Source organism: Hipposideros armiger, unplaced genomic scaffold, assembly GCF_001890085.2.
Source record: "Hipposideros armiger isolate ML-2016 unplaced genomic scaffold, ASM189008v1 scaffold_95, whole genome shotgun sequence".
NCBI lineage: Eukaryota > Metazoa > Chordata > Mammalia > Chiroptera > Hipposideridae > Hipposideros > Hipposideros armiger.
The window spans coordinates 1,913,179-1,939,959 of NW_017731445.1; the positions used below are offsets into that span (position 1 = coordinate 1,913,179).

At 42.0% G+C, this 26,781-nt stretch overlaps 1 protein-coding gene across 3 annotated transcripts in view; it reads left to right on the plus strand.

Annotated features, from left to right (window-relative positions):
* The window catches only part of LOC109384474 (histone-arginine methyltransferase CARM1-like), a 257,878-nt gene that overhangs the window by 218,781 nt on the left and 12,316 nt on the right, over window positions 1–26,781 (plus strand). For all 3 annotated transcript variants that reach the window (XR_002124405.1, XM_019645877.1, XM_019645878.1), the window contains 5 exons: window positions 4,971–5,061; window positions 19,377–19,458; window positions 20,652–20,737; window positions 23,216–23,305; window positions 25,237–25,374. Coding sequence is in view for 2 of the 3 variants with exons in the window: in XM_019645877.1 (XP_019501422.1) it covers window positions 4,971–5,061; window positions 19,377–19,458; window positions 20,652–20,737; window positions 23,216–23,305; window positions 25,237–25,374 (487 nt within the window). In the remaining variant the exon portion in view is untranslated. The remainder of the gene's footprint in view (window positions 1–4,970; window positions 5,062–19,376; window positions 19,459–20,651; window positions 20,738–23,215; window positions 23,306–25,236; window positions 25,375–26,781) is intronic.

The window sequence follows — 26,781 nt, forward strand, 5'->3', positions numbered from 1 at the left end:
GGCGAGTATATAACAAACTCTGTATTTTGAGTGGAAATGTTAGGGGGTCGTCTTATACGCCCAGTCGTCTTATACGCCGGCAAATACGGTATGTTGATGGCAGTGGGCCACATAGTATTCAATATGGACCAGTTCAGAGTTATGCATTTTTGTCCTGGTTCTATCACGTTCTTCCTTAAGGAACTTGGCCTAATATTTGACCTTTTCTCATCTGTATTATTAAACATAATCTCTAAAACGTTTTCAAGTGTTGGTCTTCTCAGATGTGAGAAACTGGTATCTGCTTGATTTTTTCTGACATACTCTTTTTCTACTATGTGTTTCTTTCCCTATGATCACTGCATATAATTGAGATAAAAATATAAAGTCCAATGCATATTTGTGCTTACGAACTATCTGCATGTGCTAATCAATTTGCATAAGTTATTTTATGAAAACCTTACAAAGTATGAATGATGAAGGTTTTCAATTTATTTGAAGAGTTAGTGCTGAGATTCTCCATGATTTTATACTTCTTCCTCTGGGAACATTTGCAATGCCTGGAGACATTTTTGCTATCACAACTGGCTGGGGGAGCTACTGGCATCTAGTGGGAAAGACAAGGGATGCTACTAAACATCCTCCAATGTACAGGACAGCCCCACACACATCAAAGAGGCATCAGTCCAAAATGTAATAGTGCCAAGTTTGAGACCTGGCTTAGTGGAGGCACTACTACAATCCCCACTTTATAAAGAGAACACAGAGTCACAATGAGGAAAAGCAACTTGGCAAGGACACATCTGTAATAAGTGACAGAGCAAGGATTTGACCTCAGATCTGTCTGACCCTGAAGCCCACACTCACAATTTCTACACAGGTGCCAACTTTCCACTCTTCACCAGAGAGAGTGCACATGTTCCAACAACACATTTTTTAAATTGAGGCATAGAAGGTATCTGGCGAATTTTAACAGTTGCATCTCTTAAGAGAATTGCAGCTTCATGCCTTAATTTGTTTTACTTGAAATTACCAAATGTTGTGGCTCCCTACTTTGATATCCAATGAAGACAAAATAGCAAATAAAATGTGCAACTTGTACTCACCAAGTTACACAGTATATGCATATAAATAAAGCTTGAGGCTCACCTGTAATTTTCTACATGTTTCCAAATTGAAGGGTACATAAATATACACTTAAAAAATTCATGTGCAAAAATAAACAAATAAACATAGGCAAAGTATGACTAATGTCAGTAACTTCTTTGGTGGGCTGGCCGAGTGGCTCAGTTGGTTAAGAGCTTGCTCAAGAGTTTGAGCTCTGAGCAACAGCAGTTCGATTCCTGGCCCGAACTGAGCTGCTGCTGAGCTGCCAACAGGTGGCAGGATGGCTCGGCTGAAAAAAAACAACTTCATTGGCATTCCCATTGTAAAATAGCCTGAGGTGATCTTGGAAGCCTTGTGTTCAAATGATAAAATTGAACTGTGGGAGATGACAGTAAAGAAGGAAAGCTGCTTAGGTTTCCTCCTCAATGCCCCCCAGGAAGAATTTTTATATTTTTATCTGGATTTTTTGCAAATGGGTAGGTGCTTCTGTGTGATGAGATTTCACACATAGTTAATTAACATGCATCTGATTGAGCCTCTCTTAGCTGAATATTTCCCCAGATATTTGAAATGGATATGAAAGTTTATATTGGGCTGTTTCTTTAACTAGACAAATAGAAATAAATATTGGATTTTATCAGCTTCCTACTGTGGGTTCTTGAGGGAAGCATGATTGATTTTTTTCCTAATTGTTTTTATTTTCTATCAAAAATAAGATGTTTTCAACATCAAATAATAATGAAAAGGCTTATAATAGAAATAGTAAACTTCTGTAACACGTCTGCCTATCCTGAGGCTGCTCCCCAAAGACTATCCCCTTTCAACTCTATTCTCTTTCTTCTATTATTTACCTACATTTTAAGTTATCATATTGCTATTCTTGTCACTCTAAGGTTGAGAAGTTAGCTCTCCTACATAGATGCTCTTTCATGTCTTGATGCACCTGCCCTCCGCCCATCCTCTCAATGTATTTATTAAGGTTCTTAGTTCCTTATCCCAACCCTGTCGGGCCAGATACACTTCAGAATTCAGAATCTGGAAGACTTTGGAAAGATAATAAAGTCACGTAACATATAATGTTTAATGCCTCCATTGGGATCTGGGGCAACACTCCATAATGAAATACATTATATTTCTGCACCAAAACATAGGAATATGGATGCCAAGTGAGATAAATAAGGATTTAACTAAGCTGACGTCAGTTCAGGTCAGGTTTGGCCATCAAATGATATTGCAAACTCTGTTGCTTTGAAGAGCTTTTTGGATTTCAGAATGTAATGTAAAGAAATATGGACCTAGCTCATTATTGATTAAATCAATAACCAATGTTTACATTATTATGACAATGTAAATGTTGTTCAGTGCTGAATCAGGTGATATAGTAGGTGCATATGATTATGTATTTTCTCATGCAGTCTTTTGCTTTTCTTGGGGCTAATTGCCTTGTTTTTTCATGAGCTTAGTTTTCTGTGTAGTCGTGACTAATTTTGTCCATGCTCCAACAGGTCTGACAGATCCAGTCAGCATTTATTGTGTGGAAGCCTTCTTCCCGCCATCCTCTGTCCCCCTTTACCACACATGCCCTGGTTGGTTTCCAGGCTACTGCATCGCTACCATACTTTGACTTTCTCTCCTCATTCTTGTGTCTTCCTTTTTCTTGGTTTACACCATCATTTTAGCCAAGAATATTCTCTAATGGTTTCTGGAGAAAGGGTGCTTGAGAAGTTACTTTTGATTGAATCTGTGTATTGTCATATTGCTAGGTAGAGAATTTTAACTTGAAAACAGTTTTACTCAGTTGTTTTTTTTTAATTAGTGTCAGGTGTAAAAACAATGTAATAGTTAGACATTTACGCCCCTCACAAAGTGATAACCCCCGCCCCCAATCTACTACCCCTCTGACATCGTATATAGCTGTTACAATTCCACGGACTGTATTCCCTGTGCTGTACTCCACATCCTGTGACTATAGATATATTAAATTATAGTTGACATTCAGTATTGTTCAGCTTCAGCTTCAGGTTTACACTGCAGTATACTCAGTATTTTTTTTTTTTTTTTTTAGAGGGCAGTGTCACTGGCCCTCATACATAGGATCCAAACCGGGGCCCTCTGGTGGCCCAAGCCAGTTCTTAACCATCGCGCCACTCAGCCGGCCCAATATACTCAGTATTTTTAAGGCATCGTTTTCTGGTTTCTGGTTCCCAACATTGCTATTGAGAAGTCCAATGCCATTCTGACTCCTGACCCTTTAAAGTGACAGTTTTTCCCTGTGGACACTTTTAGTATCTTGTCTTTATTTCTAGTCTTCTTAGTGTGAAAGTTTTGTTTGTTTCTTTTTAGCTGAGCCATCCTGCCACCTGTTGGCAGCTGTTGGCAGCTCAGCTCAGGCCGGGAATTAAACTGGCGACCCTGTTGCTCAGAGCTCACACTCTTGAGCAAGCTCTTAACCAACTGAGCCACTTGGTCGGCCCAGTGTGAAACTTTTTAAATTCTTCTGTTAGACGCATAGTGAGTATGTCAAGTCAGAAGATTCATTTTCTTCAGCTCTTGGAATTTTTCTTATATTTCTCCTTTAATGATTTCCTCTCCTCCATTTTATCTGATATCTTTGGAATTCCTATTAGACTTTGGCTCAGAACTTTTCCTCTGAAGTTTCCCAAGTTTATACAAATAATGATACGTATTACTTTTTTTAAGGTTGTTTCATATCTTTCTATCTTGAAATTGTAAAACCAACCAGCAGACATTATTGTTTTGATGGCAACACATGAGATTTAGATGATGACATGAATGATGTTACAATCATGCTTTTTCTCTGACTGCCTTGGAAAGTACCCTAAATAAAGCAATGTGTTCTACTTTAACAGACATTGAGTTAAATGTGGGGACTTGACTATCTGATGAGATTCCACCCTTGGAGTTTGCCCTTCCACTTATTAGCTCTGAGATTGCAGCTGAGCCACTTAAATGTCCCTGTTCTTTAGTTTTCTCATTTATAAAATGGACATAAAAAATTGAAACCACTTTATGTTGTTATGAGGATTAAATGAATGAATACCTGGAGATCCCATTAAAAAGCTCATGGCAGAGGTAACAAAATCAAGAAGTTTTAGGAATTATTATTTTTGACAGTATCTCTCCAGTTTCTTAGGTGATCTTCATTCTGAAATTGAGTAAATAATTCATCTTTCTTTCATGTGCAGTTTAATAAATGACTCTGAAAAAGAAAAAGAGTCTACCTAAAATGACAAGAATAATAATGCTCATCACCAAGTCTATCTGCTCAGGTGTCTATCTGGTCTAGGTGTTCGTTTGCCCACCAAAGAATCTGTCTTTCCCTGGTGATGTCAGGAACAAAACACAAGTGCGGGCATCCCAGCATGGAGGATGGTGAGCCTGCATAAAAGCATAGATTCTGACAGCACTTAAAAAGATAGTCAATATGATTATACACGAATAAAGTCTGAAAAAGGAAAATGATGTGATAGAATGATGGACTGTTGATTATTTTCAAGGCTAAGTTATTTTTACAACAAAGGGGGAAAAAATAAAGCAAGTACCCAAAATTCTAAGCACAAGACGTACAGAAAAGAAAAAAGCCAATAGCTGAGGAGGTAAATCTGCCAGGTTGAATGCCTCACCTCTACAAGCTTTTATCATTACATAGCTTTGGGACTTGCTTTGGTATTTTTTTTTTTATATCCCCTCTGATCTTCTGCCTAATTTTCTTATCCTTGCTTTGAGGCAAAATTATATTTTAGCCAGTTGTGAAATAACTGAAATAGATGGAAGAATGGAATTGGTCAAGTGGCAGGTGAGTGGCCCTTCAATCAGAAGGCAGTAGGAGTCAACTTGTGGGTCTGTTGTCTTTTGCTCATTAGGAATGATGTTCCCGACATTCAGCGATATCCACTTGGCCCCCTTTTCTGATGAGCAGCTCTACATGGAACACTACTCCAGAGCCAACTTCTGGTAATGTTCTTTCTTCCCTTCCTTTTCCTTCAAAGTAAACCAGAACTTCTGAAATGATTTACATTTGGGTCATGTATTGGAGGCGAGGGCTGTCCTCTGCACTACAGAATGTTTAACAACATCCTTAGTCTGTACCTACTCGATGCCAATAGCACCTTCCCCCCAGTTGTGACAACCAAAATCTCTCCAGACATTGCCAAATCTCCCATAGGAGGCAAAATCACTCTCCCTTGAGAACTGGAATAGACAAATCAGGGAATTGCTTATGCAATATCAAACACCCAAAAGACTACCCTGATGCTAAAATTACAACAGCCTTCTCTGCCTGTTGGACCTCCCTTTCTGCTTTTCAGCATCCATTCCTTTGGCTTACGCCTATGGCTTCTGTTAGAACATGCCTTTGTCAGAGAATTATCAATCAATACACCTTGATATAAATGAGTTGATCATTTTTTTTTCTTTTTGGAGGTTTCTTCCTAATCGGCTTTTGGCTTTTGGGCAATTCACATCACTCTCTGAGACTTGGTTTCTTCATTTGTAAAATGAGAACTAACACAAAACCCCTGCTGGTTCTAAGCTACCATTCCTTCTTGCATTGTTTTCTGAGACCTGGTATTTATGAGAAGGAGGGACAGAGAATGATGATACTAGACCCATAGGGGGAGAAAGAATAGATATAATTTGAGTGGGAATGTTAGGTGTGCAGAGGAAGCAGAGGCTTGGCTGGCAGATGGCTGAGGATGGATGCCAGAATTTAAGCCTTGAGTTCTGGGTCAGGTATGTAGAACCCTCTAGTAGAGATATCCAGAATTGATTTCCTGGGTTTTCTCTTTGCAATTCTAGCCTTTGGTGAAGGGGCAGCAAATAGGACAGTTGTTTTGATTTCCTGGGGGGAAAGGGCTAAGATTTTTCTTTTCCCCCAATTTTTTTTCTTGCAAAACAGATTCATAGCATTTCATGGCTTCTGTGCTCAATCTGTAATTCTGAAACTTTAAGCAACACACTTTCCAGTGGGGGCGAGTGGGCTCTTGGTGTGTGGGGGTCAAGGAGGTGGGGGAAACCTTAATTGTGATTATTGTTCTATAAGGTCATGCCAACCCTAAATGTTTATATTTTAAATGTAACCTCCTGAGTCAGTGGAGAAGTTGGAGAATTAGAATGCAGGTAACAGAGTAGACCAGTCTGGTGGGGGAGGTTGGTTGTTCAGGAATTCCTTATGTGACCTTCCAACTGTACCATCTGCTATCATCTTACTTCCTTGAGAATATTAATGATCACAGTGGACTGGCTAGGCTCCCCGTCAGCATACAAACATGCTGCTAGTTATTCCATTTAAAAAGAAAAATAAACTTCTTAATATCTCACTTCCCCAGTCAGCCACCACCCAGCTCTCTAAGTCTCTTTGCAACAAAATTCCTCAAAAGGCTTGTCTGTACTCAGCCCTCTCCAACTTGCCCCCTGGTCAGCTCCTCTCAACATAGTCTACCAAAACCCTCGTATTAAAGTGGCCAGTGCCCTGACCACCACATTGCTAAACCCAGTGACCAATTCTCACCTGTCAACTTATTTAACCTATCAGCATTTGAGCAGCATTTGATACTCTTATTTGCCCCACATTCGTTTGATTTTTCTCCTCCCTTACTGGTCCCTTTCTCAACCAGTCTTCCTCTGGTTGTTACTTGACTCCTTAACCCCTTAATGTTGGAGTGCCCCAGTGCACAGTCTTTGGACCTCTTCTCAGTCCCCAGTTCACAGTTTCTGCCTAGCCGACTGCCTCCTGGACATCTCCTCTTGGAGAGACTTATCATGTCCAAAACTCAACTCCTGATCTCCCCACTCGATCCCAAACCTGCTTTACTCATAATCTTTCCACTTCAGTTGCTGACAGCTTTCTCCCCCGACTCATCAGGTCCAAAACCTTGAAGGCTTCTCTGTTTGTACCCCAGATGTAAACCATCAAGATAGCATGTTGGTTGTTCTTTCAAAATGTATCCGGAATCTGACCAATTCTCAGTATGTCACTGTTCTCCGTTGATTCCAACGCTCTCATCTCAGTTATTGCCGTAGCTCCCAATCCCATCTATTCCCAACATTCCCAGAACTTTCCAGTGGGTTCGACCCAGCCTGGCTCCTCATCTCCTACTACCAGGTTCAGTCACCTCCAGCCACACAGGATTTCTTGCTGATCCTCAGACATATCAAACATGTTCCCACTGTCGGCCCTTTGCATTTGCCAGTCCTTCTATCTGGAATACTTTTCCCTCCGTATTCACATGGCCGCTTCCTTCACCTCCATAGCATCTTTGTTAAATGCCATCTTCTCAATAACACCTATCCTGACCACCCTGTTTAAAATGGCAGCCATAACATTCCCAGTCCCACTTTTTTTGCTCTTTTGGTTTTTTTTTTTCTCTAGCACGCATCACCTCCGAAAAGATATATACTGTCTTTATTACTTATTGTTTGTTTTCTGTATCCCTCCTGATAGAATGTAAGCACTGCAAGGCCAGATTCTGTTCGTTTTTCACTAATGTCTCCCAAGTGCCCTGAACAGTGCCTGCCATATGGTAGGCCCTCAATAAATATTTCCAAATGAGTAAAAGCTTTAATAATTTCAAGCATATACAGAAATAATTGCTATTAAGATTTTAGTTGGTATATTTCTAATTTTTCTCTGTTCTTTTTCTTTTTCTTTACAAAATTAGAATCATACCGTAAATGCCATTTTATAGCTTTTCTCCCTTTTTTTTTACTTTGAAAATTCCTGATTGACATTTTCTTGTATCTTTTCAATAGTCTTTTGTAGAGTATTTCTTTTGTGGCTCTCTCATAATTTATTGACTCATGCTCCAATATTGGGTGTTAAATTATTTTCATTACTATTTTAATCCTGTAAATTATATAAGAATTAACCCTAAGGTATTGTTTCTATATTCTGTGAGAATATAGGACTTTATAGAATTCTGCATCCTAAATTCTATAAGAAACAGTGCTAAAGTGTAAGTATCCTATTATAGAAATCTTGGTGTGCATTCTGATTATTTCCTTACAATAAATTGCTAGAAGCAGAATCACTGGACCAAAAGGTGTGAAGAAGGAACTTTAAAAAAAAATTGTTCTTATGTATTGCCAAATTGCCCTGTGGAAAAAAGTTCTACCAATTAACACTTCCACCAGTAGTATATGAAAATGTCTGCTGAGTCTTGCCCATACGGGATTTTTTTTGTTAAATGCCAATTTGATTTGAAAAAAAAAAAATTGTAGCCAGTTTATTTTTAATCTGTATTTCTTTGATAGCTGGTACATTTGAATGGTTTTATTTCTAGTCAATAAGCACAAAAATATCTTTTTAAATATATAGTTATCAAAATTCACAGCCTTTGCTTTCCTTCTGATCCGCCCCCCCCCTTTATAAAGTGGTTTCTGCATTAGACTACTAGCATGTGGGCCTTTTGTTGCCTTGATCCGGGAAACAGGTGGTGAAAACTTGCATGATTTTTGTCAGAGAGGCAAAGAAGTAGAAATGCTGGCTGAGAGGAGGGAGGGGGATGCAAAAAAAACCCGATTTTGGGTATATTCTGAGGGAGTGAGTTGAGAGACTGAGGGACAACTAGCAGACTAAACAAATAAGAACATCAGATATAACCAGTTCGCAGTGCTCATCTGACTTTCTTATCAACAACGCTTGATGCCGTGAGCTCTTCACTTCTGGAGCCTAACTCTCATTGTCTTCCTTCCTTACTGGCCCCAACTTCTCAGTCTCCTTTGTTGGCCCCTCCTCCTGACCCAAATCTTCGGGGTTGGATTGAATCCAGGTTGGTTCTTAGATGCCTTCCTCTTTCTGTCTGTACTCACTTCCTACTGATCTCATTCAGTCTCCTGACTGTCAATGGTATCTGTAGGCTGACAACTCCCGTAGTTAGATCTCCAGCCTAGACCTCTCCCCGGAACCATAGGCTTTGGATGTCCTTCTGGCTGCTAACAAACCCGTTGGATGTCTATCGGGCGTATTAAATTTAACATCTCCAAAGACCAGCTGCGGCGCCCTGCCCACCCCTGCAAAACAAAAAAACAAACAAGCAAAACAAAAGACACTGTTCTACAACCATCTTGCAGTAGTCTCTCAACTCATTTCATCTTTTAAACAACAACTGAATCATAATTGGGACCATATTCTTCAGCTCAGAACCCTCCAGTGGCTTCCCCTCATCTGCATAGAAAAGCCAAAGTTCTCCCAAAGGGTAGTAAGACAACATGATCTGGTTCCACTTGCTATGACTCTGACAATCATCTCTTGCTGCTTGCTCTCTTAACTCCACTCCAGCCTGAATGGCTGGTGGTCTGGCCCCCTCTTGAACATATGAGGCTTTCTCCCACCTCACTGCCCATCCCTCTGCCTGAAACACAGATGGCCCTGGAGCTCGCTGTCACCCTCCTCAGGTCTTAGCTCACATTCATCTTCCCAGGGAAACCATCCATCAATGAAAAATTGTCTCTCCCCTCCTGGAACCCCTTATCCCACTTCTCACTTCATTTTCCACTTATTGTCATCTGCCATATGTGTTTTTACGTATTTTTCTTCTGTTTCCCTCCGTGAGACTGAAAGTTCCATAGCGTGACTGTTTGTTTACTGCTCTGTCCCCATCATCTAATCGAGCTAATAAGAGTTGCTCAATTCATTTTTGTTAACTAGAAGGTAAATACCTTGATTTATAAGAATTCTTTATAAAGGATATTAAGACTGTTGTATTTTCTTCAGAATTTTCAGTTTGCCTTATAATCTTCTTTGTGTTGTTTTTCATCACAAAAGAAGTGAAAATTTTTAAATATAACTAAATCTATCAATATTTTACTTGATAGTTTCCTTTTTCCCCATTTATTTGGAAAAGGGCTTCCCCACCCTAAATCTGGTATTAACTTCTTTCTACTTCTTTCATGTTTCACTTCTTCTGTTTAACATTTTAAAATTCACATTTAACTCTAAAATTCATTTTAGTTTAAGCATGTGGTAAGCATATAACTTTACCCTTTCTAAATAACCAAAGAAGGGATTCTCCCTTAGTAGACAGGATTACTACATTGTTATGTTAGTAGCAGCCACTTATAAAATGAATAATTTCCTTTTCTTCCTTGATTAAGATGGTTTGGCCCTTATTAATTAAGATTCTGAGAAGTTATCTTCTAAGAGTAAGGCTCAGTCATGAAGAATCATCATTCTCAGCTGCAAAACTTCTTTATGTGACCGGTACTACTGGCATGAATGAAAATAATCGGTGCAGGGGTTTTAAACCAATGCCTTTAAAAACAATTTTAAATGGATTTTCATATGCAAGAATATAATCCATAGAATCAATTAAGAGGAATAACCAAGTATTCTCAAGAAGTTTGAAATGAAACTAGTTTACCGTATTACATGTGTTACAGTTACATAACATACAGGCGCAGGCAAACAGGCAGTAGTCGAAAGCTGGATGAGCCAGACTCTAGAGCCGAGTTAATTGAATCTCTCTGAGACACAATTTTCTTATTTACAGATTAAAGATAACAGTGTCACCAACCTGGGGCTGGAGGAGTGTCAGGTTCAGCGATGGATGATCTGCTTGTTCTTTGCTACCACAATAGCCCTGTTGTCCTCGGGTTCTGCCGCGTGCGCAATGTGTCTGTCCCAACTGTACGTCCATGGCAGGGAAATTCACCACAGGGCAGGTGTGAACCCACTGGACACCCTGTGTTAGGGACTTGGTCTCTCACTATCCTGCTGTCCTGCTATTGCTATTGTTCTCCATAGGCTCTTACGGACCAGAGGCATTCTAAATTCCCCGGTATCGATATCAGGTCAGTCCTCTTGATCTAACATTCCTTGAAAAATCGAGGTAGTCTCCTTTCTCTAACATAGTTACTTTGTCACAGAAAGCTAGGTCCCTTTGGGGAAGGGTGAAGAAGTGTTTGCCATAGGTGCTTGTGATGGCTCTGCAGAGTCCTTTAAGGGCCTGGGCCTCCACTTCAGTCATGAACCAGTGGTCTCTGGATCCGTAATTCAGATCTGGAAAGTAGATCTGGAAATTGGGTGAGGGGCCCACTCTTTCCATTGTGACTGTGGATATCATCCTACTCACCAGCTAGCAAGTTTTTGTTGTTGTTGTTGTTGTTGTTATTACAAATTGAGTCACATTCTAGGGACAGTACATCGGTTTCACCTCTCTGGTATACTAGGGTCTGTTAGCAACCACCTCAGATCCCTGTGAGTCAAGGTGCCCTCATTACTACCCTAACCTTGCTGTCCAACACAGTAATTGTGTTATTCTTGCCTATGACAGTTAATTACTGCTTTCTTGCTTCTGACACTCTGAAATCCCACCCCAATTGTGCACATCAGCAGCACAACTTAATGGCAACATCACCTATTATTGATTTACTGAAGACAGTCACCCTAAATGTCTCAAAAATGCCACAGTTCTCTCACTGGTTTGTTCCCTGTGACCTTTATGAAAGGAAGGTTTCCTGGGTTTTGTCTGCAAACATGGTCAGGTGGACTGTTCTTAGGTCTTCCATAGTTAATCCATCTAGCGTTGCACCTCTCTGAGCCTTCTGACCCTTTCCTCGATACTATGCTGCAGAAGTTCTGGAATTTCCACCTCATTAGCTGCAGACCATTGTGATAACCGAGCTTCAAAGTGACCTTAGGAGACTAGTAGGACTGGTATCTTGCTAGAGCACTGAATCCTGTGAGTGCCCACCTGTCAATAAATTGTGTCCTATCCCAACTTATTTTCTTATAGTCTAACATCCTTAAAATCTACTCTCATCCATGTTTCCCTGGTTCTTAGCTTAAAACCTAAACCAGCTTCTTTCTGCCGTTTCTTAGGTGTATAAGTTATCTCCTCCTGGAATAGGAGTTGAACTTACTGCTCAGGCTGTGCTGGAGTGACCAGCCTGACAGCAGTGAGGGTCCATTAGCCTGGAGGCAGACCTGAGGGGAATTAAATTCTCTTGCAAGGCATGGGCTTCAGGAGATGTTGTGCAGTCTTCAGGCAAATAGCAGCTCTCTCCACTGGCAACACGGAAGAGAATTCTACTTCTGCTGGCCTGGAGGATGCAGGGGAGCCGGGGAGGTGTTTTCAGGGTTCTCTGCCTTGTCCAGTCAGCTACCCCAATCCCAGGCTTCAGAGTCCTACTCTTTCCCTGTCAGGGCCCCAGCTATGATATATAAGACCCGTCACAGTTGCACATCCAGCCTCCTTTGCAGCTCTCCTATTACTGTTTTATTGTCTTGGTGTTTGGAGGGGTTTGGGGAGGTGTTAGGAATTCTGGTTTTAGGAATGTGGCTTTTACTTGTCGAATTGTGTACTTGATTTTTAGCACAGCAGGCCTGGAAGCACCGAGGAGATAGGATTCCCTTAAATCCTGCTAAGGAAGCCCTCTGGGTTTCACAGTATGTCTTAAGTTGGGAGTTGCCTGCTCTGAGAATGTAATTTTCTTTTTGTAATGCTTCCAATGCTGTTAACAGAGGCTTGCCTACTCCCCAGTACATATAATTATTATCACCCCAAAATGTCCAGCACACAGTCACCATATAGCCCAAAGCTTTAGCTTCTACCTTTACTGCATCCTAATTAAGTACCAGTGAGACCACCAGTAATTGTGATGAAACTACATACCAAGGGTTATCACTCCCCACTAGCAATGAGAATTCTATTGTCATCAAACTGGAGTATAATTCCATCTTGAAGTTTTACAGTCTAGGGCCACACCTGATACTGATTCCCCAGGAATCAAGATCTTTAGACAAAGCTTACTCATATACAGCTTTATTGAAGAATGTAGTCCCAGTGAAACAGGAATGAGGAGAAACGAGTGAAGCAGAGAAGGAAGGAGAGCTAATGCAAAAATCCATTACCAAGCTGACCATCGTGTGGAATCAAACATCAAGAGATTGCTTGATCCCTTAGGACCATCTTTACGAGGTTGAATGAATTATATTTTAGGACAGTTTATACAGGGGGAGAGGGAGAAATGAATTTACCCACTGGCTCTCATCTCCCCATTTGTCATCTGTTCACCCCTCAACATTAACTAGCCTGCAGTTCTGGTGCATGGGCACCAAATGGTTCTCCTGGCATCTTAGGCCCCGAGTCAGCAGGGATAGCGGTGGGGGGCAGAATGTGAGAGACACCCAGTGCAGGCCCAAAGTGAGGTACTGCTGGGTTATCCTCCTGTGGGGTCAGATGAACTCCCACCTTGACATAGCAGGGGCAGAACATGTTTGCTGAGTATTCCAGAGACAGGTAAGACTGAGCCGATTTGACACTTCAAAGATCATTTACCATTTAAGGAACCAAAGGAAAAGGAACAAGTTTCCTTTCCAGAGTATTATGAGCAGATGGCATGTATTCATCATGGTTGACAAGGGCGGAGCCAACTGTGTGATATCAGGGATGCCAGTGGCGGATGGCCTGTAGTCAGTTACTCTTTACAGAAATCAGAAGCCTGTGCTTGCAAAGGACAGGGGAAGACATAAGTAAGCAGGATTCTGCCATAGGTGATGAGAGCTCCCTGCTCACACCTTTCTGCTCTGAGTGTACTAAATGCCCTGTTGACCACGGTACTGCTGAGAACCACATTCTTTTTAAGGAAATCCATTCAGGTGAATGGACAAGCTGCTAAATTCTACTGAGAAGATAATGAATGGTTTGTTCCTAGGCTAACTCTGCCCCCAAACTGAAATTTCTACTAGAAGATCTTTTGGCATAGGTAGAGTTTTAGGCCTCTGGTCCTTCCCCAAAATAGTTTGGGCCCTGATAGTCACTGCTTTCTAGAAATATCATGTGGATCAACTAAGAACATTTCAAATTACCATGTAATACAACCAACTTTTTGTCAGAAGCTAAGTATATGCACAAGGTATCACAGAGACAGAACTTTTGTTGGAATGCTACCCTCACTAATGCAATTATGTTTGGATTTTCTTAGGCCACTGTCCGTGTTTCATTGTATATCAGTGATTCCTGGCACTATTATTTCCATTCAACTACCCAGTGTTTCTTCTTGATATTTCCTCTGCTTCTCTGCTTATATCTGCAGCTCTTGAACTCATCTGGCTTTTGCTCATAGAATAAGCCTTAATTTCTACATCCATCTTTTTATGTAAGTTATGTCAAACTCAGCTCTTCCATAGTATTCTGCCACTGGGCCCCTCTATGCCCATCCAGACACGTGTGGTCAGGGATGTAGTATGGCAGTTTCTGGATACTCTGGCATCAGCTGGTCATGTCCAGACAGAATTGCCAAATCCAGCAGACACCCATCTCACCATGCTCTGGCCTGGTTCTAATTGCTAACAGAATTTAGTTCAGTACTCACAGAATTAGGACTCTACTGAATTAGGCAAAACTATTCATCAAAATTATGTTCATAGCACATATACATGTAGGCTCTTATTAACTATTTTCTTTAGTTAAGACACTTTTGGTTTTAAGTGACCAAACACCCAATGAAAAAGTGGCTTAAGAAAAAGAATATTTCTGAGTAACTGAAAAGGCTAAAAGAATATTCAGTTTCTCAGGCACAAATGGATTCAGGGCCCAGGCACGCTCATTGGGTCTGGGTCTCTCTTTGTGCCTCAGATTGGCTCCATTCTTGGATAGGTTTTTCCCTCGTGGCAGCAGTGTGGTTTCCAGCAAACCCAGATTTATAGAGTCATAGGCCTGTGTCTATTTCTCCTTTGCAGCAGTTTGACAAAAGTCTTAGACCTGACTCTCATTGAGTCAGATGTTTAACCCTGGGTCCATTGCCAAGGGCGGGGAGATATGATGCTCTGATTGGTGGCAACTGGGCCACATACAAAACTTTAGAGCCGAGGGCAGAATCAAGACCATCAAACCTCAAGAATTGAGAGTGGAGAAGAGGCGCCTCCCAGAAAAAGATCTGGTACTGTTACTAGAAGAAGAGCAACTATTTGCTGATAGAACAAACAAGAGGTGTCCACTACAGTTGTCTTGACTGATCCACTCTTCCTTTCGATTCAGGCTTTCATAAGTCCAATTCCTATGCAAACCAATAATGTCTAAATTCACACTGGCACACCTAGGAATATTCCATGGATTCTTTTGCAGAATCACAGGCTTTCCCTTACTTCCTACAAAAGAGGCACAGTCTGAAGCTTGTTATTTTTTTAAAGGCCTTTGCACCCACTTCTCCCTCTCCTATATACTGGAAAACATACTTTTACAAATGCAAAATGTATATACACGTAGCACATGTACAATCTAAGTCACATTACTTTGCTAGGGTTTAAATCAACACAACCAAAGACGTAACGAGCTGAACATCTTTACAGATACGACTTTAAACGATGGTATGTCTGCATTCTGTTGATGCAGAAAATTGTCAGAAACAACCAAGCCTCAAGTCCTGCTATATGTAGAAGGTATAAGAAATCAAATATAGATGCGGCATGTTCCTAGACATGCATCTTTCTCCTACCAGCCCCTCCTACCAGGCCGTTTCAACCGCCCTCTTTTAGTACATTCCCAGCACTCTGTGTGACTTAGGTGACGTTCTCGGATCCTTGCTTTTGGTTCCTAGATCTTAGAGTTATATATGTCTCTCATCAGGTTGGCATGCCCTCGATTCTTAGTTCTGGTAAAGCACAGTACACTAACATACCCCAAAGTTGTTCAATTGTCAAACAGCAGAATAGAGCTTTCCCTCCTCTTGTCTCCTTCCCTTCTTTTCTTCCTTTTCTTTTATTTTTGTTATTTTTAAAGGAAGGAAACTTAATGGGGATGAGTGATTTTTTTTTGTCATTAGAATGAATAAATAAAAATTGTTATTAAGCTAAAACGTCCAAGTTCTGCTACAAGAGAGTGTGTTCATATTAGCCAGAGAAAGGAGTGCTTGTGTTAGAGGAGCCCTCCACTGTTGAATCGGGAAGACCAATGCTAACTTCTACAAGAGAACCCAAGGCTGCACCATTCTTCTTCTAAGACAGATCTGGGACGCGGGTGGGGAGAGGGGTGGGGAGGAGGAGGAAGGACAAAAGGCCAAGGTGAACTAGAGGAGAGACAACAAGAACAAAAGAGACAGGAGAGGGACAGACGGCTCCCCTGGAGGCTTCCCCAAGCTAGGCTCTGCATGGGGAATGTAGAAAATGTTAATGGGATGGGAAATGGGTTGCCTCTTTTCTTTGTACTCTGGGTATGTTTAGGCATAGCTAATAATAAGATGGTGTCCTTCTGGACTGTATTTGCAGGACTTTCCAGATGTTGTGTGTATTATGGTGGAGAAGGAGTGGAGAGGGAACAGGAGTGCTTTTGGAATTTGGAAGTCAGGACAAAAGAAACACATATAGACTCTGCCTTTATGAGCTCATAAAGGGGCCATACGTTAACTTGGAAAATTAAACCCACATAGGATGCAAACAATGGACATGATCCCCAGCTTCCAAGTCAACAGACTCATTTCCTGATCCACCCCTCCACAGTGTATTGTGGGAGACCCAGGGAGATGCTAGCTTCCATCTGCTTTAATTATTTTATGATACATTTCAGAAGGAGATTTGAGATTTCTAAGAATTAGAAATATGGTCCAGCCAGAAAGTTTTTAAAACCCAGGAAGTGGGCTCTTTGCCCACAGCTCTCTGTCTGCCCCAGGAATGGTGCCCATTTGCACCACACTGATTGTGGCTGCTGGGTTTTAATTGGCACTGAACACACGAAGCAAATGGCACAGACTGGGCCCCTTTGAGAGCCGCAGTTGTACGCAAAGAACAGAGAGCAGTTCTCAATCTCAGCTTCTGCCAGGTGGAGGGCTGCCTTTGTTCTTGGGGTGTCCTCTTTCACCTACTTGGCGACAATTCTGGAACAGCTAACTTAGTAACACTCAACCCTGACTGCTCATGAGAATCATCTGTTGAGCTTTGGAAACAGACAAGCACAAGGACTACACCCCCAAATCAAAGAAACTCACAACTGGGGAGATGCAGTCCAGGCATCGGCACTTCTTAAAAGCTTTTCAGGGGATTCTAAAGGAAGGACAAGGTTGAGCCCTTCTAGGCTCTCTGGGAAATTCTGGTTTTTTTCTTTCTGTGTGTTTCTGCCTGACCCTTCCTCCCTCCTTCCTTCCCTCTCTCCCTCCATTTTTTCTCTTTTTTTCTCCCTCTCTCGCTACCCCTCCATTCAAAACATTTGTGACAATGACTTATTTCCCCAAGAACACATCCACTCTCCTTCTAAATACTGAAATGTTTTTTTTTAAACATACAATGTTCTGTTTCCAAGCATTTTCTAGGATTATAGGAGATGGTTTTCAATACGTGTGTTTGTAAAATGATAGGCAGCACTGTTTGGCTTTACCTGTGGGCCAACCTGGCTCTGGCCCTGGTAGAAGGAAGCTAGGAAACAAGTCATGAAGCCAAAGAAACCTGGGGGAATGATTTTCCATTTCTCCTTTCGCCTTGTTGGCACCTGTGCCTACACATAGGGCCGTTTAGGACACCCAGTTCTCCACTCATTCATTAAATAAATATAAATAGATAGACATACACGTAGGTAGATATTTTCAGTCCTAGCGATATACGAGGCTTCATGCTAAGTGCCACACACTGATGAAAAAGAAAATACTTCTCCTTTTAAGTAGCTAAAGTTTGAATATTTCCTTGTAACACAAAGTTTTACATTTTTAAGTGGAAATATTTGTTCTGATTCATAAAGATTGAGTAGGAATTAACAGGGCAAAATAGGGAAAGGGGCATTCTAGGTGGAAGGGAAAACAAGCCAAGGCTCAGAGGTGAGACGTGGGACAAGCCCTTCAGGATCTGCAAGTTGCTAGGTGGGGCTTGCACTTTACTTGGGGTTGAGGACTGGCTGTTGACTTAACAGATGCCTCCCCCGAGGGCATCTGAGGTTTTGCCTCCTGATTTAAAGCCTTACTTTGGCTGGCCCTTCCATCAAAATCTAACTGCACCACAATTTTTTTAAATATGTGTTTTGTGTTTTTCGGTTTGGTTTGATTTTGGGTTTTTTGTTTGTTTGTTTTTTGCTTTTCATTTTGTTTTGTTTTTGTCTCTTTCTCCCCTGCAGGTTGGTGAGCATGGGGTTGGGGTAGGATGGAGACTGATGAATTGAATTCCCATCTGATTCACACGCTATACAACACATACACACACCCTTATCAGGGAAGCTTCTTTCAGGCTCAGGATAAAGGCCTTCGATCTTTAGTAATAAGGCCCCCAAGCCTTCCTGGAGCTGGGCCTGGGAATTTGGATTTTTAAGAGGTTCCCCCAAGTAATCCCATGGTACCACTGCCCTAGTCCCTCAATGCTGACCTGAAGTTCAGAGAACGGTAGCCAGCCAACACTTACATAGCTGTAACAAAAGGTCAAGCATGGCTCAAAGCGCTTTCTAATATTAACTCATTTAACTTATACTATACTCCTACAAAGTGAGCTTATAATTATTTCCATTTTAGAGATAAGGAAACTGAGACTGAGTTCAGGTGACTTGCCCAGCACACAGCTAGTCGGTGGCAGGGTTTGAATAAAGCTAATCTTGATCCACACCCTAGATCTCCTCCCTAAATAGCCAAGGGCACTGGCCACGCAGCACCTGCTGTGCCCCAGTAACCAGTGGTGTGCTGGTGAATGCTCTCCATTGAGGGGAGGAAGCATGATCTGTGGCATTTGCCGATTTTTGTGGGCCAGATGTCACGAAATCAGGAAGGAATGTGCACGATGGACTGTGACGAGCCTGCTCCGGTTCACCGCCGGACACAGCTGTCACTCACTTGTGACTCTGCCTGGTGTCTGTTGGCCACGACAGCCAGTGCCCTCATGAAGGTGCAGGCCAGTGGCTACAGAGGAACAGAAAAGGGAAATCTGTTTCCTAAAACCATGGGCGTGTCCAAAGGCTTTGGAGCTCTAAAGGCATGCCCTGGGTGGGATAATGAGAGGGCCCAGGAGTTACATGCTCGGGCTTGGACAGCGCGTTAGAGCGGTCAGCCACCTTGGGCCTGAGGTCAAGGGTGAGAGCCTGGAGGCCTTCCTGCCCCCAAATATCTTTCTCAGTGACCTCCCCGCAAGTACTTTCCTTTGCCTCAGCCACCTCCACCCTTCTCTCTCTCCCCACCCTAGGTCAAGTACAGGTCTGCGGATTCTGAGAGAGCATTTCCTTCTCTACCACTCACTATTGGCCTGTCGCCCTTCCCAGAGCTAACTTAGGGGATCTGTGAGGAGCCCCCCAGCACCTCACAGCTGTCCTGGGCTTGGAGACTCAGGTGAGGAGCAAGACGCATGATGATTCTGTGTGCTGTTATTTCAGGTACCAGCAGTGCTTCTATGGGGTCAACCTGTCCAGTCTGCGGAGTGCTGCCGTGGATGAATACTTCCGACAGCCAATAGTAGTAAGTGTGTCCTCTACAGACTTTCTCCTGTGTATTTATCTGTTGATTCATTCACTCACTCACTCATGAACCTGAGATGCACTGTACTGCCAGGCTGTGTGCAAGCCATCACAGAAGAGCACCGTGTGTTCAAGTCCTCCAGCTCCGATCTCCCACTCAATTAAGAGAATTCTCAGAGAATGATACTGTTGAAAGCAAGGAGATTTGGGGACTGCTTTTCAATAAGTAACTTGTAATTCTCCTACTGCTCAGATCCACCCACGCACACACTCAACCCTCATACTTGTTCAACAATTCACATCCTCCCATTGATTCTGGTGGCCCAAGGCATCATTGAAAGGGAAGCATTGTAAATAAATAGCTTAGAACAGGAGCTTAGCTGTCAAACAGATGTGGGTTTCAGTTGTGGCCCCATCTAGCTGTGTGACTTTGGACAGCTTTAAGTTTGCATTATCTGAAACGCCTTCAGATGTAAGTGAAAGGAAACCCAACTCAAACTGGCTTAAGCTAAAATGGATTTACTGGTCCTCAAAAATTGCAAAGCCTAGAGATAAAGCTTGTTTCATGGACCTGATGTAGCATTTCAAACAGTGTCACCAAGATCTGATTTTTCTATCCTCATCACTTATATTTCCATTTCCTCTGAATTAACTCTGTTCCTAAACAAGATCTCCCTACATGGTAACATGACGACTGTGGAAACTCCAGGCTCAGATTCTTACAACTCTAAGTCCCACAAGACAGCCTGCCTTTTCCTAATAACTTGGGCAAAAGCCCCAGAATTAGGTTAAATAGAGCCCGATTGTCCTACCTTGGGTCATGTGCCCATCTATGAACCAATCACTGTCTTCAGGGGTGAGGGTGAACTAAGTTCCTATGGAACTTCTGGGAATATGGAAAAGAGATAAATTCTGGGTGGTCAAAAGACACCAAATGTCTGCTCCAGAGAATTTGTGAAGATTGATATAACCTGGGAAAGCACAAAGCACTTAGTGGTTGGTATATAGTAACCAAATAAACCACCAAATAAATGTTAGCTTTTATTACTAATATTATTCTCATTAGGCTCATGGCTTCTAAATTCTAGCTCTTATTAACTTAAAATTTCAGGAGGAAAGCTAGACTGAAATCTTGTTTGAGTTCAGTTTACCCTGACAGAAAGAAAACATCTTTGTGTTTCTTTTTTTCCCAAGGACACATTTGACATTAGAATTTTGATGGCTCGATCGGTCAAGTACACAGTAAACTTTATGGACGCGGAAGAGGCAGATCTCCACAGGTTTGTACCAGTCAATGTTGCTCTGGATTTTTAAATCTCCTCTCCACCTCCCCCACCCCTAAAACTTGAGTGCAGCACTTTACTGCTCACTGGGAAGAGATTTTAGGGGTGAATCACACATAGGAATGGTGCACCAGTACTAGTTTCATCTGTTGCAAAATAAGGATAATTATGCTTCCTTTATAGGATTGTTTTAAGAATTGAATGAGTAAAATGCAATAGTAATAGCTTGTACTTAGGTAGCCAGATACTGTTCTGAGCCCTTTACATAACGACTCATTTAATACCTACTACAACCCTCTGCAAATAATACTATTGTTATCCCCATTTTACCAATGAAAAATATGAGGCAGAGTGGGACAATAAATTGCCTAAGGTCACAGAATTAATAAGTGTTGTGAGAGCTAGGATTTGAACTGTTCAGAAGGCTCCAGAGTCTGTGTTTTTAACCATTCACCCAGGCCAGTGCCCAAAATAATGACAAAAAGAGCTACAGCCTGTTGAGTGCTTACTACACACTAAGTACTATGCTAAGTATTTTACAGGTGTTGGCTTATTTTCAAAGAGGGCACTCAATAAATGCTAGTGTTTGCCCTCTTTTCCTCTACTTGAGGCTGTAATGAAGACTCATTTCTCAGATGGTGCTGATTCCTCTTTGGCTGAACTTTTACTAGTATTTTGCCCTTTTCTTCCTAAGAGGAAGATCAATATTCATATATTTTCCTGGGTAAGAAACTTAAGACCCACCCAGGTTATAATTGGCTTGGACTACTGAGGAAGTAAGGGTCAGACTTTAGAAGATGCAGCTAGCTAACTCCAACTATCATCTATCTTGAGACCACAATGGACAACAGATGCTGTATCAGTCAGGATAGGCTAGAACATGCTGCAATAACAAAAAGAAACTTCAGCAGCTTATGATAACTCAGGTGTCTCTCTCCCCTACACTCTTTACCCACTGTGCACCAGCGTTATCGCTACACAGTATGACCCACCCCAGCAATCAGACTGGTGCGGCAGTGTCTGCCTGGAATGATCCGATTACTGAATGGAAAGAAGGAGCATAGCAAAGTATGTACTCGCAATAAAATCTTGTGCCTGGAAATAACACCACTCACTTCTGTTCACATTTAATTGGTCAAAGTTAATCATGTCGCAGTGCCTAAGCTCAAGTGAGTGGATAAATGCAATCCTGCTATATGCTCGGAGCAAGTGAACTGGTGTTTGGGAACAACCCTAGTAACTGCCGCAGGTCCAGCCAAAAATGACTTCGATGGGCTTCATTTGCTGCTCTCAGCTACCTCCTGAGTTCCAGGGAATTTTTGAAAATTTTATCTATGTTGGCTTTCCAGGGATGTCATCTATTCATCTGTGCATTGACTCAACAAATGTGTATTGACATCCTGTGGTGTATGCATAGGTACAAAAAGTAATTTTTTAAAGTCTACTCTTGAGGAGCTAGCTAATAGTCCATTTAGGGGAATGCCAAAAAATGGGAGGAAATAATTATAATGCAATACCAGCAAATTCAATGTGACAAGTACAATGGGAAACTCTAGAAATGCTCTGACTGCTGCAGAGTGGGAGAAGTTAGACTTTTGGGGTCACCATAAATGCAAATAATTACAACGTATTTTGAAGAGCACTTTCTAAAAGAAGTCCCCTTGGAATGATACAGCCCCAGTGATGGACCCATAATATCACCTTTTAATTGTGAAACTAAACTTTAAAGTTTGCAAAGCACTCTCATGTATTATACATTGTTTTTTATTCTCATTTGACATTCACAAGAATTTTGAGAAAGAAGTAGGAAGAGATTTTGTTACCCTTTAACAAATGAAAAAACTGAGGTTCAGAGAATTTAAGTGCCTTTCCAAGGTTCCACAGCTAAAACAGGTCCGGCATCAGATTTTGTTTTATCTTCTCCAAAATTCTTTCTATTTCCACTTATTCTGCATTTGACATATACCACAGACACTTCTGCATCACTTTTGCTGTAGCTGGTGGGAAGTTAAATTGGCTCCCTGAAAAATAAATGAACCATGACAAAGACCTTCTGAGCTTGATGTTACCTTGTGAGCCACTTCCTTTTTTAGAGGCCTGAACAGCCCTTCCATTTGAACAGCTGTGTAAGGGATCTGCCGCTGCCTATGTTTTGGCTCCGTGAAGGATGGTTGTCACCTGCACCCTGAGTCTTCCTCCTCTTCAGTAGTCAATCCCAGCCCCAGATGCGCCACTCGCCCAGTGGCGTTCTGGGTCATTGCAGCACAGAGGTGTGGTCCTTGCTGGATTTTGTCAAGAAGCACCATTCCCAAATGTGCATCGTTACCCAAGCATTAATCACACTGAGAGAATCTTGCTGCCAAAGCATAAGTGCTTAAGAGAAAAAGAAAATATTTTGTGAATGTTCCTTCCCACTGATGTTAACAAAAAAATGTAATGCCAAGTGTCTCTTCTTTCTTTTTTGTTTCCTTGCAGAGTAGAAATCCCCTTTGTGTTTCAGATGGCGCAGTCTGGTCTCATCCACGGCCTGGCTTTCTGGTTTGATGTGGCCTTTGTGGGATCTCTGTACGTATCACTCTCCTCTGTCACCTACTTGATCCCACGCTGTCCTCTACGATTTGGAAGCATAACTTCCAACTTTTAAAAGTTAATTCCAACAATGATAATATTGGTTTCTATGTGTTTCAGGAAAATAAGCACTGATGTTCATGTTACTTTTAGATTTTAGGGAAAAGTGAACATGAGACGGTTTTCCAAAGCGTTATATCAACTGTGGCTAAAATACTGTAAAACTGCTGAAGCCACTTGGGTTGGGATTTGGAGGAATGAGAGAGGGTCTGTGCTTTATCATCCCTCTTGTTCTTTTCCAGAATAGCCTGGCCTTGGCTTCCATCACACCTGGCTATAGAACCTCTTATGTCTGGGTTAATACCTCAAGCCATACTTTCTCCCATTTTGATTTACAGCCTTCTGTTTTACAGTCTAAAATTCTTTTCTAATGATCAGACAGGCAGGTGTTATGAATGCTAATTGCAACATTGGTAACTTCTCCATCCATGCACTCCTTTTTCCTTACTGCAAAGGTATGAAAGTTGCAGGGCTTTAAAAGAGAAGAAAGACCACCTACAGGTTGTCTGTTAAGGTTTGGTGTTCCTTGTAAGGGCTGAGCCACTCCCACGACCCCAAATCTCTGCTCTCTCCCTGACGTCCCTGCTTTCTTCCCAGGCCTCCTCATGTGTTCCGACTAGCAGAGATTTGATCTGAGTCACATGACCAGGCAAAAGGAAAACTTACAGTACACGCTCCTCCACTCCTTATAAAAACATCCAGGCCCACTTTTGTGCCTGCTGAAAAAGAAGTGCCCATGGGTCTGTGGTAAAGCTCAGGGGTTTGGGGGGACTCAGGATAGAAGGGGATCCCTGGAAGCCTTGTCTGGGCTTGATGATCAGAGAGAAAGAAAATGGCATGCAAGCCATCCCTACACCACATAAGCATGCCTGTTCAAAGAATCCATACGTTGTTGTTTTTTCCCTCAGACTTTCCCCAGTAATATCCCAAGTAAATGAATTTGGTCCTGCCAAGGTAAGGGAGATAAGCTAAAAGTAGCCTGCTTCCAGGGGGATATTTCTTTGAAGTCAAATGCTTTATCTTAAAAAGCTGTAGATAATTTGCATTCTACTCCATAATATAGATGAATATCTTTTTATTTAAAAGTGGTTTATATTACTTAGTAGTTAAATTATATAACACCACACCACCTCCCCCCCCCCCCCCGCCCTGCCACAAATCTTCAAGTCCAAATGGACCCTCTAGATATTTATCCCGTGTCTAAGTGCTCCCTACTCCCTATAAGCCAAAATCACTGCCTAACTCCAGGTCAGGTGAGCTCGGTGTTCGAAGCACAACAAGATGTTCTTCGTATAAAATGAAGAACTTTAATTTAAACACACACACACCAACGGATGCAGGAGGTCCGAGCTGGAAGGGCGGTAGAGGCCGTGGGCCCCAGTAGTTCTTCTTGCTTCCAGAGCCTCTTCGGGACTCCTGAACGGGTTGGCATGAGACAGTCAAAGACCAGACTCTAGACTTCTCACCCTGCCAGACCTTTCAAACAGATCAGTTGCCAGTTTCACTGTTACTTACTGGGTTTCTCCTGAACTTTGATTCAGAGATACAGATTGGTAGGATGGCCAAGTCCATGGGTTTGAAGCCTGGCTCTCCACTTGTCCTCTGTGTGATGTTGGGTAAATACTTTAACCTCTCTGGGTTTAGTCCATAGGATTGTTGTGTAGATTTAATGGGCTAATATACATAAAGCTCTTGGTATAGTACCCAGCACATAATAACTGCTTAACAAATCGAGGTATCATTACCTTAAAAGAGTTTCATGAGTCAAAAACAATGACAATTACTTATCCACCTAAATCCCCAGTCTAATCCATTAATATACTAAGCATGGAACGGAATTTGATTTCAACTCTTTTCTTGCCCTACAGGGTAACGGTGTGGCTGTCAACAGCCCCAACTGAGCCGCTGACCCACTGGTACCAGGTGCGCTGCCTTCTTCAGACTCCTCTCTTTGCCAAGGAAGGAGAGACCCTCTCAGGAAAAGTGCTGTTTGTAGCCAATAAACGGTAAGCAGGGAAGCACAGACATGATCTCCCCCCTCTGCACATGGGGCACTGACAGATGTGAGCTGGCAGGCCCGTGAGACTCCAGCACCGAGGAGTGGACAGCAAGCTTTCCAAAGGCCTGCCAAGTTTGCATAGGTGCCCTCAGTTACAGAGCCTCAGGGCCCATGTCACCCATAAACTGAATGTGGCAAGGAAGAAGGGCTTCGGGTAACTCAAGGGCAGTGTTCTCCACCTGACCATGGAGGAAGGAAGAAAATCCATCAGCTCACAGGAGTGCTTGCCAAAGGTTTGAATTATCAAGTGCTTTAAGGCCCGTGTCAGCTGTCAGCTCCCTGGCCTTACTTACATCTGTCTAGCCACACACCCCCAATTTAGTGCAGTAAAATTGATCTGCGCTGCAGGGGTGGTGTGTGGTGCGTCATGCAGGACTGGCTGCTTCCCTCTGGTAATGGATTTCAAGAGGTCTCTGCAGCAATTACTTTGATTTATCTCATTTTTAAAATGCTCTATTTGCTTTCACCTGGTTGGAGCTTCTCCTGGGTGAATTAGAGGAGAGAGGAGGAGCGGATGGTTCAAGGACTCTCGGGATATGAAGGTTACTCAGAGGTCATCTCATTTAATTTTCTTCCTCCCTACCTTCTGCCCTTCATTGGGCCTGTGCTTGAACACTCCAGTGACAGAGTGCTCGCCTCCTCACAAACCAACCCTTCCATTTTTAAAGTCTTTATTTCTTTAATTACCAAAACCTAACATGCTCACGTATAAATTCAAAACTGCAGAAGCATCTAGAGTTCACTCACACTCCCACCCTTTACCCTGCTCCCCAGATGTGACCCCTTGGTCCATATCCTTTCAGGTGATTTGCTGTGCATATACCAACAAATAACATCTTCATGGGTTTGTTGCCTGATTACAAGATTACACTAGCAGTTCTGCAATTTAAGATTTCACTTAGTAATAAGCCCTGAATCTCCTGATAGATCTGCTTTGTTCTTTTAACAGATGCATAATAGTCAAGGGCATAGATTACCTTAATGTCTTTCATTTTAATTAAAGTTTATTGGGGTGACAATTGTTAACAAAACTACATAGGTACAATTCTGTAAAACATCATCTAGATATCACATTGTGCATTCACCACCCAGAGTCAGTTCTCCTTCCATCACCATATATTTGACCCCCTTTACCCTCTTCTACCATCTCCCCCTTCTCCTCTGGTAACCACTAAACTGTTGTCTGTGTCTATGAGTTTTTGTTTCTTTCTGTTTGTCTTGTTCCTTTATTGCCTTCAGTTTTATATCCCACATATGAGTGAAGTCATATGGTTCTCAAAATTTCACTTTGCATAATAATCTCATCTTTTCTTATGGCAGAATAGTATTCCATTGTGTGTGTGTGTGTGTGTGT